At 34.1% G+C, this 12,651-nt stretch overlaps 1 protein-coding gene across 1 annotated transcript; it reads right to left on the bottom strand.

The window, feature by feature from the left end:
• Positions 1–4,931: 4,931 nt before the first annotated feature.
• On the bottom strand, positions 4,932–9,455 carry LOC132632871 (ATG8-interacting protein 1-like). Its single transcript, XM_060348995.1, has 3 exons — positions 9,298–9,455; positions 6,411–7,379; positions 4,932–5,226 (listed from the first exon to the last, which is right to left on the bottom strand). The coding sequence occupies exons 2-3, from the start codon at positions 7,374–7,376 to the stop codon at positions 5,119–5,121; spliced, it is 1,074 nt and encodes a 357-aa protein (XP_060204978.1). The 5' UTR covers positions 7,377–7,379; positions 9,298–9,455; the 3' UTR covers positions 4,932–5,118.
• Positions 9,456–12,651: the final 3,196 nt, after the last annotated feature.

Genomic DNA, 12,651 nt, shown 5'->3' with positions numbered 1-12,651 from the left:
TTTTTTTTTTCCAATTTCCTTTTTATACGAACGAAATTAGAAAAAAATTTATCCTATTTCGTTTTTTAATACACGAAATGCAAAAACAAAAAAAAAATTATAATTTCCTATTTCTTTTTTTATTCACGAAATAAAATAAAAAAACATCTATTTCGTGGATTGTGTCATGATATGTAAAAAAACAATCATTTTTTTCACGAAATTAAAAAAAAAAAAGCTATTTCGTGGATTGTTCCACGAAATGCAAAAAAAAATTTTAAAAAAAGCTATTTCGTGGAACAATCCACGAAATAGCAAAAAAAAAAAAAAAAAGTTGCTGCTATGAACAGTAACTGGGGTATTTCGTTGAATGATCAACGAAATACCCATTTGGGTATAAAAAAAAAAAGACAGCCTATTTTGGTCTAATTGCTGTAAAAATATGTCATTTTGGCTCCGGACTCCATTATATGGCATCGCGTGTAGAGTACTTTATCGGGAAACAAGCCTCATCAATGTGTTATACAGCATATGTAAAAGGGAAGACGATGTCTGTGATACAGTTTGTACAAGGCCATGGTTAACTTAAACTATTCTTTAAATGTTTTGTTGTTTTTCTCTAATTGTTTGTCAGTTTTTGTTGAGAAACAGTCTAGTTTTACTTTTGGCAGCTGATACCAATGATTTTGTATCCTTGGTACGGCATCAGTGTGTTTCTTTACCTTTATATATGTATAAAGAGTATTATTGACCTATATATGTAGTATTATTTTCTGGCGAAGGGTGTTCAATTGATCACTTTGGTCACATTAGATTTACAATTTGCCCGATGGGAAATAGCCTCTTGACTGCTGCTCTCCGTGTCCAGACGGTTTCTCAAATCTGGGCAGAAAAACCTAAGGGTGTGTTTGGTATGAAGTAAAACATTTTTCAGAAAATATTTTTCAATGTTCTCGTGTTTGGTTGGTTAAAACTTTTGAAAATATATTCTCTAGGAATACATTTTTTTTGCGCGGATTGCCCATCTTTTGGGGTGGTCTTTAAATTTTGCCCCTCATATTTGTGGTCTTTAAATTATGCCCCTCATATTGCTGGTCTTTAATTTTTGCCCTTCGCATTGCAACTCTGAGCGTTCACGCAGAAATCATGAGGTTCTGAGTTTGAACCCCTGCTCAAGCATAAATTAAAAAAAAAAAATTGCAAGGCAAGGTTTGGGTCGTGTGTATGCCGGACCTGGCATACCCTTGTTAAGGAATTATCAAATTTATGCTGGACCCGACATACTCATGCCTTATGGGCAGACTTGGCATAAGTATGTCGGGTCCGGTATAACTTTGGTAATTCCTTAACAAGTTTATGCCGGTGGGGGCATACTTATGGGCAAACTTTATGTCGGACCTGGCATAAACTTGTGAAGGAATTACCAAAGTTATGCCGGACCCGGCATACTTATGCCAAGTCTGCCCATAAGGCATAAGTATGTTGGGTTCGGCATAACTTTAGTAATTCCTTCACATGTTTATGCCGGTGGGGGCATAGCGAAATTTAAACTCTGCCTTGCGATTTTAAATTTTGACTGTGTGAGGGTTCGAACCTGGAACCCATGAGTTTTAGCCGAAGGGCAAAATTTAAAGATTTCAAATATGAGGGGCAAAAGTTAAAGACCACCCCAAAAGAAGGGCAATTCTGTGAATTGCCCCGGGGAATATGTAGTACAATTTGCCGGCGAACACTTTTGCCACATTATATTTACAATTTGCCCAATGGAAAATAGCCTCTTGACTGCTACTCTCCATGTTCAAACGGTTTTTCAGATTTGGGCAGAAAAACTAAGGGTGTGTTTGGTATGAGGGAAAACATTTTTTAGAAAATATTCTTCAATGTTCTCGTGTTTGGCTGGTCAAAACTTTTGAGAACATATTTTTTAGAAAAATAAATTCCTTAAAAATTAAGGAAATGACTTCCTTAGTGAAAGTAAACAAACAAGTTTCATATAAATGGCATTTTACGAATTGTCCAATACCTCCCTACAACACCTCTCGGATGAGAAAGATTAATCCTGAATAAGCTTCAGTTGATTCTCAAACTAAATCTTTTTATAAGCAAAGGAGCTATTTATAGGAAGATAATTGCCAGATCAGTCTGGTCGGAAAGAAGCTTGCTTACACCTTGCTTTATATTGAAAGAAGTCTTCCTCCTTGAGAAGTTAGCCTTTCTATCATTTAGTGGATAACTCCTTGCTCCATTCCGCTTAAGGTGGCGCGCCTTAGTCCCATAAGCTTATGCCTATACCAGGTTTCCCTTGAAATATGCATAGTAAACCACTTTAAACTCGCAGTTAGTCTTGGCCCAACTTTGCCCGGGGGTTGGCCTTTTAGGGCTTATTTCACTTCTTTGTTTCTTTTTCTCTTATTGTTAATTGGAACTCCGGCTCCGGTAACCTCCTAAACCTTATCCATTACCCTTACACGCCTAGCTTCCATGTCAATCTCAATAGTGTTAGTCTAGATTATATATAGATATTTTTGGGACAACATATTGAATTGATTTACTAAACATTAGAAAATAAGTAAAAAAGTACTTATTTTTCAGGAAAACGTTTTCCCTCCTACCAAACATACCCTAGATAGACATCAATTTGTTTGTAAATTCATAAGTAAACAACTATTCACTAGAGTTCCAAAAAAAGGCGCACAGTAAAGGACAGACGAGCACCAAGTTAGTTTTATTTCACTTAGCCTCTTCCATCAGCACGGTTCTAGTTCTTACGAGACAAACTCAAGGTGCACGAGCCACCTTCAGTTTTTAAGAGGGTGCCGGAGTCAGAGGCGAATTTAGAATTTTTAAAATATGGGTGCACTACAAAGAAAAAAAAATGTATAGGTTGGGGTTGATCCCTAAGCCTCTACATAAATAACTCAACATTCAACCAGTGCACCATTTAGCCTTCTTGTAACATGGTTTCAACACAGTTAATATTATACCAATTTAAGAAAAAATTATGTACACAAAATATATGGTTTTACGGAGAGACCATGAGTTCACCTGCCCCAAATTTTGTACACAAATTCACCCCTTACCGGAGCATCCAAGCCCTCCATGGCTTAAGACTCGTCTCCTCCTCCAACTAGAATTTTATTTCCAATGTATTTATGTTAGCCTATTTCTGCAAGGGGTTTTATGTATCCTAAACTGTTGTAAATTCAATAAGAAGCATTATTCATATTTTCCGGTCTCCTCTTTTACATTGCTTTGCTGTGAACTGATACCTGTAATACCCCCATCACCTTTTTGGGCGTTGATTTAAGATCACGAAGATTTCCTATCCCATTTAAAAGGGGAGCGCAATATTGTTCCAAACCTACAATGTTAATCTTCAAAAGAAGAGAGATATTATTTCGGGCCTAAAATGTTAAGAAAATTAAGTGAAATCTACTCGAATATGATTGAATACTTAACAGATGAACCAACCCACACAAATATCTTCGTTGATTGCCCATAATGTTGGTAATGAATTTATAGGTTAAATGCAGGGGGCAAAGGGGTTTAAGAGAGTTCATTTATATTTCCACCGCTGAAAAATTATACCAAGTAAATAGGGTAAAAATATCTTTTGCATTTGTTTAAATTTTTGAATCCACTTGATATTTTGTTTTTCTTTGAATCCCCTTTTTAAAGCCACGGAATGAACTCTTGTCATGTAATGAAAGAATTGGTCTTTAAGATTGGGTTATCCTGTTGACTAAGTCGCAACTCAAATAACTAATTTTTAATAAATTTAAGTTATATCTACACTAACCGTCTAAAATGTTTCTATGATCGAATTTTAGCATGCAATAGTATGTTTGTTACAATTTTTATCAAGCTACTAATTAATCTTAACTTAAAAATCTACCTATAAATCCTTGTAAGTGACTTCCTTATAAGTGGCGTGATTGTGTACCTCAAATAGGAAAGGTAATCCAAAAGATCAATCTATCAAAAAATATTTCTTTTAATTTGCTTTGGATACTATGGATCACAATTATGTTGCTTGACTCTTAAAAATGCTGTGCCAAATCCTATAAAAGTAAAGCATTTTTTGAGGTGCGAAAACATTTTTAAAGAATCCAAACAATATAACATCACGAAGAGGTAATGATTAAATTAATAATAACAATAGAAGAGAGAAAATAAGTAGGAAATATTGTTCTGCACTCTCTTCGTTACCCCCCACCTCCCAATTTACATTATGGTGACTTTTTAGTCCTTGCCAAAATAATGATACATTTTTATATTTAGAATAATTTAACTTAAAACTTGAATTTTTACCCTTAATGAAATAATTTACATCTACATAAATATCTATAACTTGTTTAGACCACAAGTTTTAAAAGTCTTTCCTTTCTTTCTTAAACTCCGTGTTTAATTAAATTATATCACATAAATTGCGACGGACGAAGTATCAATTTTACACAATATAGTCACAAGTCTTGGATAAATAGTTCCAAGAATCCCTACAAAACAAATACAGTACAAGCTCCATTGGAGTACTGAGAATTGGCTTTTTTAGGTGCTCTTAAGTAATTTTGTAGTGTAAGGGTAAAACAAAAAAAATACTTTTAAGCACTTTTTTTAAAGCTAAAATGACAAAAATAAATCAGAAGTCATAAGCTAGAATTTCTAGCTTATGACTTTTAGCCTATAAGTCAAAAGTTATAAACCTATCCAAAAGCGCTGTTCATAACTTAACCTGAACAGATAATGCCATAGTAAGATCCGTCAGCAAGCTATCAGCTATAGGCTATAGCAAATTAGCTTTAACTGTAAGCTGAAAACTACCTTAAATTTTAATTAAGCTGTTCAGGAGACCACTAGCATACTAATATTCTCTTCTTTAAATTAGTCATGTTTTTCAAGTTCTGGGGAGCTAATTTCCAGAAAGATAGCTTCAATTTTATGCACATCGCCAATTCTGGAAATCAACACATTTACTTGTTTTTACCCATCAATGTTGCTCACAGATTCCACCATTACAACCCCATTACAACAACATATCCACTCGTTAAACCCCGTGAAAAGTAAATAATATTAGGTACACTGAAAGCAAACCTAAGCTATGACTTGCACGCAGACAAGCTCATTTTCGTCATCATCATCTTAACGTTGTGCTGATGCACTCCCTCGGATAAAGGAACCAGGGCGACCACTCCCAATCATCACTTCTTTCAATCGGGATATGGGACTAATAAATGCCCTGCTCATTCTCTGTCGATGCAAGGAAAACAAGTCGTGATTCAAAGATGCAACTTATCAAAGAAAGTAAATATTTGAGGCATAGATATGAAATGCAGTAGTATGGTTTAAAAGAATCACAAAACACAGAAATCGTCCATGTTAGGCCATTTTCATCTAGTTTACAAAGAGTAGGCTCTTAGAGGTTCTATTTGGCTGCAATTGTCTCAAATTTGTAACCCTAAAGAAAGGATCACTAAACCGTTTAGAAGTCCTTATTCTGTCTTATTTATATATGGTTATTGACTAGATCACGAGAAAGCAGCAGAGTGAAAGTTCTGTCATAGCACTGGCCCTTCCAAGAACCAATCCTATTTGTTGGGCGCTGTGTGTTTGTAAAATAGCCTTACTTCAGTCAACTTAAGAAGAAAAACTTAAGGCTGCAAAGGGAGCCAAAATAACTTCCAGTCGCAGGTTATAGAATTGAAATCACACCTGAAACACTAAAGGAAACCAGCTAAATAAGAAAAATCTACTGCCAAAGTTGAGCCCTGAACTTTCCACATAATTGGATAATCCCCCACTCCCTACGCAACCAATGCTACCTACTGTTAGCATTGCTTATTCCAGGAAAAGCAGAACAAATATTTCAACAGTACCACAATTATAATGGTATTTGAGAGATTGAAATCTCCGAATAACACCAGATTCAAGCAGTAAAGAAAAGATGAACCACTTAGCAAGCAACAAAAGGGTGAAATGGCAAGTAAGGTATTTTATTATCCAGCGAGTACCACTATTATTTGAAACGAATGAGATGGAATCTGGACACGGGGGGAAAGAATTAGAGCAATGGAGAAGTGGAAGGAGGAAAGCTAAAAAAGTCACGTAGGTCTGTTGCGTAAGACAACTGGCCTGCAACCAAGCTGAAAGTTTATTATTTAACTCCAGCAAACAGGAGTATAGGCCAGTGTTTCTTCCTCTGATTTGATAAATACCACCGACATAGGAAGTATTGAGATCAGGTAATCACCTCCTTTTTCAGGAGGCATTAACCAAAACAATTAAGGAAAAAGCTACATTATCAATTACTTCAACGTTTATTTAGCTGATTGGTTAATAAGCTCACTAACAAAGTAAGATCCAAGGTAGAACATGATCAACTTAGTGAAGACACCGGTTTGAACTATTTTCAAGTAGAACTGTCATAAACTTACCTCATCATGTCCTCCAAACTTCCAATTCATTTCCAACACCTGCCACCTTTCCAGCTGCCATCTCTGGCCAATAATCACAATGCCCATAACAGCTGCAGCAACGAAAATGGACCAGAATGCATTTGCATCTTTAGCATGGGCAATAAGTGAAACAGCCCGCCTTTTCCACCAGGCTTGACAAGGAAGATTTACTGCATCATCGTTATCTTCATCTTTAGCCTTTGGCAAATTAGATATGCCTGAATCTTCTTCAACTGGTTCTGCTACCATATTGTTTTCTTCTGTTGATGCTGACACACCCATGGGTCCTTCACTATGGAAAGAACTATATGTAGCAGAACCAAAGAAATTCTGCTCTTTGTCCACCAAACTTGCCCCCTGCAAGGCTGCATCTTCTTCAAATTCTGCACCACTTAACGATAAAATGTTAATCTTTTCATCAAAAATTTGATCTCCAGGAAATTCCATTGTGCTCAGTCCTTTAGTTTTTGTACTTATTTCACATGTATCTGAATTAACCCCTTTGTCAGCAACAAATTCAGTAGTAGTATCTTCTCCACCCCTCTTATTAAGAACCTCATCATTATCTGGTTGCAATGCTGAATTCTCAGCATGAAATTCCGTTGTGCTCAATCCTTTAGTTTTTGTACTCTCTTCATATGTATCTGAATTAACGCCTTTGTCAGCAACAAGTTCAGGAGTAGCATCTTCTCCGCCCTGCTCATTCAGAACCTCATCATTACCTGGTTGCACTGCTGAATTCACGTGCTGATTTTGTGGAAAGCCAAAGTGCCCCGACATAAACATTGGATCAGAAGTTTCAGCTACATACTTTGCATTACTATCATCAGCGAGATCAACCTGTCTTGGACCAGGGGCAGCAGCATATGCTGACTGTGTGAGCGACACCACTTCCCACTCATTTCTAGGAGGAGCAGTTTCCTCATGTTCCTCTTTGTTTTCCATTTTCTGAAATTGGATCATAGAGAAAGAGAGGGTAAATGGAACAATGAATAGAGATTAGAGCTTAGGAACTAAAAAGCACGAAACGCCAGTGAAAAATCAAATATGCCCAAGAAAAATAAGAGAAGGTAAAAAGGAATTCAGAGACTTTTCACTTTGCAATATTTTGCACCTATTCCAGTCGCTAGTTTAATATCAACTGATGCTTTACAGAGATAAACAAGCTACCAGTGAGTCGCCAAATATCAAAACTGAAGTTTCAAGGAGAATACTTTTCTCTGAAAAGAAAAACATAATTATACTTCTAAACCAAAACTTAGAATCTCCACTACTTTCAAACATCTCCAAACTTCTAACAAACATCTCCAAACTGCTAACAGACTAGAGTGTGATCCATCAAGGGAATCTATTGTGTTAAAATACATAATTATATTGTGCAAATAAAAGTGTGACCTCTCCGATATTTAACTTTCAATGAGGTGATCACATACTTCAAGACGGTATCACATTGTGATACTATGTTGAAGTCCAACCACCAGCAGCGGAGCAAAAAGTAAGTAAGGGGGTTAAATTGAATTCCTTCCATCCAAAAATTTAAGTAGGTAGTGGTGTAGCCAGGAATTTATAAAAATTCTGGAATGTCACAATTGGGATATGAAGCTATGAGCTACAACAAATTTTAAACCCCCTTTATCACTATAGTAGAACTTTTCAGTCAAGGGGATTCAACAGTCAGCAGCATATAAACCAAAAATATTTTTATCCTATTTGTGCAGTATAATTTTTCGACAAAGAGTATTCAAAGCTATTCATTCTACTTAGTTCTGCCACTGAAATAGGGTAAAAATACTTTTTTTAATATATATATATAAACTGTTGAATCCTCTTTTTTTTTTTTTTTTTTTGAAACTGGTACTATTAATACTGTTGAATCCTCTTAACATAAGCGAAGCTTCTAGATATAGCATTTTTACATCTTCTCAAATCGCTTGTTAAAATTCTGCCACCACCCATATAAAAAAAAAAAAATCACAAGCTTAGCCCATAAAAGAAGAATAAGAGGGTGTTGAAGACATATAATATATATATAATTTTAAGTCAATGAAAGTTTACCATCTCTCACATGTTAAGCTTTTAGATAAAGTGGTCGCACACTTCTAATATACTTCCTTTGTTTCAATTTGTTTGTCTTACTTTCATTTTTTTAGTCCGTTTAAAAAAGAATATCTCTTTTCTTTTTTGGCAACTCTTTGTTCCAACTTTCCACATTGTAGGTTTAAGATCACACAAGATTCAAAACACTCGTTTACTTTCTTAAACTCCGTGTCAAGTTAAAACCAGACAAACAAATTGAAACAGAGGGAGTATGCCATTTAACGAAATACATAATTCATCCCTCTCTTTTTGAGAGATTAACAGCAAGCCCTTTCTCTCTCTTTCTTCATCTAAGGAGCCGTTTGGACATGGTTTGAAACCATGGTTTGAAACCATGGTTTGAAATCCCAAATCATGCCTTTTTGGATGATTTGGGATTTCATTTCATGGCATGAAACCATGAGATGAAATGGCATATCCAAACACTGATTTCATCTCATGGTTTCAAATCGCATGTCCAAACGCCTACTAATTATAACTATGCAAAGCACACATGTGTATGTGTATACCTTATAATACAAGTTCTTAACATTCAATTTGAATAAGCAGCATCACATACGAGAGATGATAAGCATAACAAAAATTCTCAACCATCCGCCAAAATCATCAAAAGGACATGCAGACACCCAAAAAACCATTTGGTAAAGCAGAGTACGTAGTAACTGATACATAAGTCAATGATCATATAATACTATCTAAAAACCATAGGAGAAAAAGAATCATACAATCAAAAAAAAAAAAAAAAAGAGTTGAATTATGGAATACTTACAAGAAGTGAAAGGCAAGATAGATAGAGATGAAGAGATAACTGTGAGAAATGATTTATTAGAAACTGTCTCGAAGAACGAGCTTAGATGATTATAGGGACACGATATTTGATTGAGTAGGCTACCGGGATAGCCGGTAACTGTGTCAAAGACTTTTGAGGAAGTAACACATGACAAAAATGGTCCCTTATGATTGAGGGTAGGCTCAAAATAGTCATTTAAGTATGCACCGAAAGGTTTTAGTTCTTTAAGTTTGTTAAATGCCAACACTTTTACTCTCTATCAAATACTTATCAAACTCTGTCGATTAGATTTGCCGGGAACTATAAAAGAAATGGATTAGCGAGAACTCACATTTAAAGGTATAATTTTTGTAGTTTCTGCTATTTTTTATTTATTTCTAAAACATGGTACAACTTTTCGATATGTAATTTCTGCTATATTGTATACTCCCTCCGGTTCAAAAAGAGTGTTCACATTGTCATTTGCACACCCCTTAAGAAAATACTAACTCCTAGAAAAAAAAATCACTAAACTATCCCTAATTAAATAGATATTGAGATTAGGACAAATCTGAAAAAATAAGATTAATTCTTTTTTTATTTGATTAGCTGACACTATTTTTGAACCAAAATAAAAAGACTAAATGAACACTTTTTTTATCCGGAGGGAGTATCTTTTAGTGTCTGGTGTAGTTTTTGCACATTTTAGGATTTGATGTGACTATTTTTTTGTTCTCCCACTGTTCCTGAAATCTAACAAAACATAAATTATTAAATATTTGACTAAGATCAAAATTGATAACTTATGGCAAACTTAAACGACCAAAACTGTTCAATGCATACTTAAGGGTCTATTTTGAATGTACACTCAAAACATAAGAGACCATTTTTATTATTTTTCTCTTTGAGGAAGTTTTGTTGTCAAACGGTGTCGTTTGGTTGATTAATTAGGACATAATCTGTGGGTCTACGTCAGTGTCCCCGGTTTTTCTTTTGATTGCTTGTGCCAGGAGAGAAGCATCCAGCGTGGGGCACGCAACCAATTCTTGTTTTTTTCCTTTTCCTAATTGATTCTTGTTTTTTTGCTTTTTCGTAATTAATTCTTGTTTTATTTTGTTGAAAAGAAATTAATATTACTCTATCCTATTAAAATATGTGTCACGTTTCGTTTCTCGAAATTGAAATTCAAATAATATGAATTTATATTAATGTTTTAGAATATTTTCACTATATTAATATAAAATAAAATTACAACCAATTACATATATAGTATTGTTCGAGTAGTTTCAATCTCTATATTTTAATTTAAATATTAAATATAATACAATTCAATTTTAAAATTTAGTTAAATTAACTCTTGAAAAAAAAAAGTGACACATATTTTGAAATTGAGGTATTAGTAATTTTCTATTTTTTGTACTCTCATACTAATATATTGTACATAGATATGCTATCGTTTAATAAGCCCATTTTATGATCTGATAAAAAATTTAAAGTGGCCTAAGAAACATCAAACATAAAAGAAAAGGAATAGGTTTCATCTAGTTTTGATTTCTCTTCTTGCACAATTTAGTCAATTCAAAAATTCATGTATAATATTTAAAAGGAGAAATGAACATTGGATGAGCTTATAGCACAACGCGTGCAAGAAAAGGATAGATTAAAACAAGAGAAAGATTGAAAGTGCTCAGTTGCCATCCACTTTTGGTATTAAAATCGCTTCGCATTTCACACAAGAGAAATAGGAACTACAGACCAAAGAATATCACAGCCTAAGGTTCAAAACAAACAGAATTCAGGACTTCCTTGTTACTTTTGTAAGAAAGTTGATCACACAAAAAAAAAATTCTCAAATTATACATTGCTTGGTGTAAAAAAGGGTGAACTTTTCAATCTTATATGTTCATAAGTTAATTTGATTTGTAGTACCCAAATGCAGAGCTAGAGTATTGGCAAAATTAAGTGCTTCTGATCAAAATTTTATTTGCGTTGAGAAATTCACTTAATATGTGTAAATAATTTATTTTGAACCTAATAGAACTGCTTTTCCTAGAATTCATAACTCATAAATTTAAAATTTTGAATTCATCTTTGATGGTACGTACCGGCACTTGATGCATTGATATGGGTGCTACTATTCATATAAGTTTCACTAGGTAGAAAGGTTTAAGGAGCGAATATCAATTAATACAAAAAAATATATCTTTGTGGGCAATGGAGAAAAGGTAGTTGTTGAGCTATAGATATCTTTAGGATTCTACTTGGATATTTTTTGTATTTGGAATAAGAGGAAACTTTTATTATATAGTCACATAGACGGAATTTATTTTCTATTTCGTGTTTGGATAAAATCTGAAATATTTGTTCTATTAGAAATGAAAATTATAGTAACAACAACAATATATGCAGCGTAATCCGACAAGTGAGGTTCGGAGATTTCTTTAAATTCTAATATTATTAAAACTGGCATTGTGGTTAATAAATTGTATAAATTAGAGAATCAAGCTTCAAACAATTTTAAATTTGCATTTAAGAAATTTTGGCACTAAGGTGCAGATTAATCAATGAGAATTCATTGATGTAATGGAATAAACAATCAGATCATATTTCTCAAAAAAAAAAAAGAATATAAAGGTTTGTGTAAAAAGAAATTTTGATCCCATTGATTTATCAGACTTTAAAATACGTATAGAAAGCGTAAAGGGATAACGAACATAAGAAAAATGATGCTATTAGGAGTAAAGAACCTTCAGAGTTCACACATACAAACAATTGTTGTCCTTCAGTTCACGATCTTTAAATGCTTTTGGAACAGTTTAAGCTGAAGCTAAAACTTAATTAGGCTAGGAAATTCAAGTTGTCAATCTAATCATGAAGGAGAATACTACGGCGGATATGATGGATCAGGTGAACAAAATTTTTAACTTCTTGCCAAATATTTTAACAAAGTGTGGGATCTAACTCAATATTCTATGCTGAATACTCAAATCAGAATGATATAGTTGAAAGACGAAATGAACTGTTAATGATATGGTAAGCATGTGATTAGTAATCGTATTTACCTGAATCGCTTTGGGAAGAGGAATTAAAGACTGCATGATAGCTTTATGGACAAGGATGAAGCTATTCAAGCCCTAAGAAGACAATTTTCGAGGTCTCAAACTAGAGAGACTCAAGCCCAGGTTGTTAGGCTTCAATGAGAGGTCAAGAAGATGTTTATCGTGGAAGAAGAGTTCAAAAATTGTAGCAAAGAAATGGCGCAGTGCTACACATATATCATGGTCAGGTGCAAATAAAATTGAAGATTATGCCCATATAGAACTAAAAAAACACGCCCTATTACACATATATTTT

Source organism: Lycium barbarum, chromosome 1 (genome assembly GCF_019175385.1).
Source record: "Lycium barbarum isolate Lr01 chromosome 1, ASM1917538v2, whole genome shotgun sequence".
NCBI lineage: Eukaryota > Viridiplantae > Streptophyta > Magnoliopsida > Solanales > Solanaceae > Lycium > Lycium barbarum.
Note: the sequence above shows the minus strand (reverse complement) of the source record. Positions and strands in the feature narration are given on the sequence as shown.

What these genes read in the sequence shown, in the direction of transcription:
- LOC132632871 (XM_060348995.1), bottom strand. Translation starts at nt 7,376, where the DNA reads ATGGAAAACAAAGAGGAACATGAGGAAACTGCTCCTCCTAGAAATGAG. An exon ending in AGTTTGGAGGACATGATGAG is followed by an intron (nt 5,227 to 6,410) that starts GTAAGTTTATGA and finishes TTGCATCGACAG; the next exon opens with AGAATGAGCAGGGCATTTAT.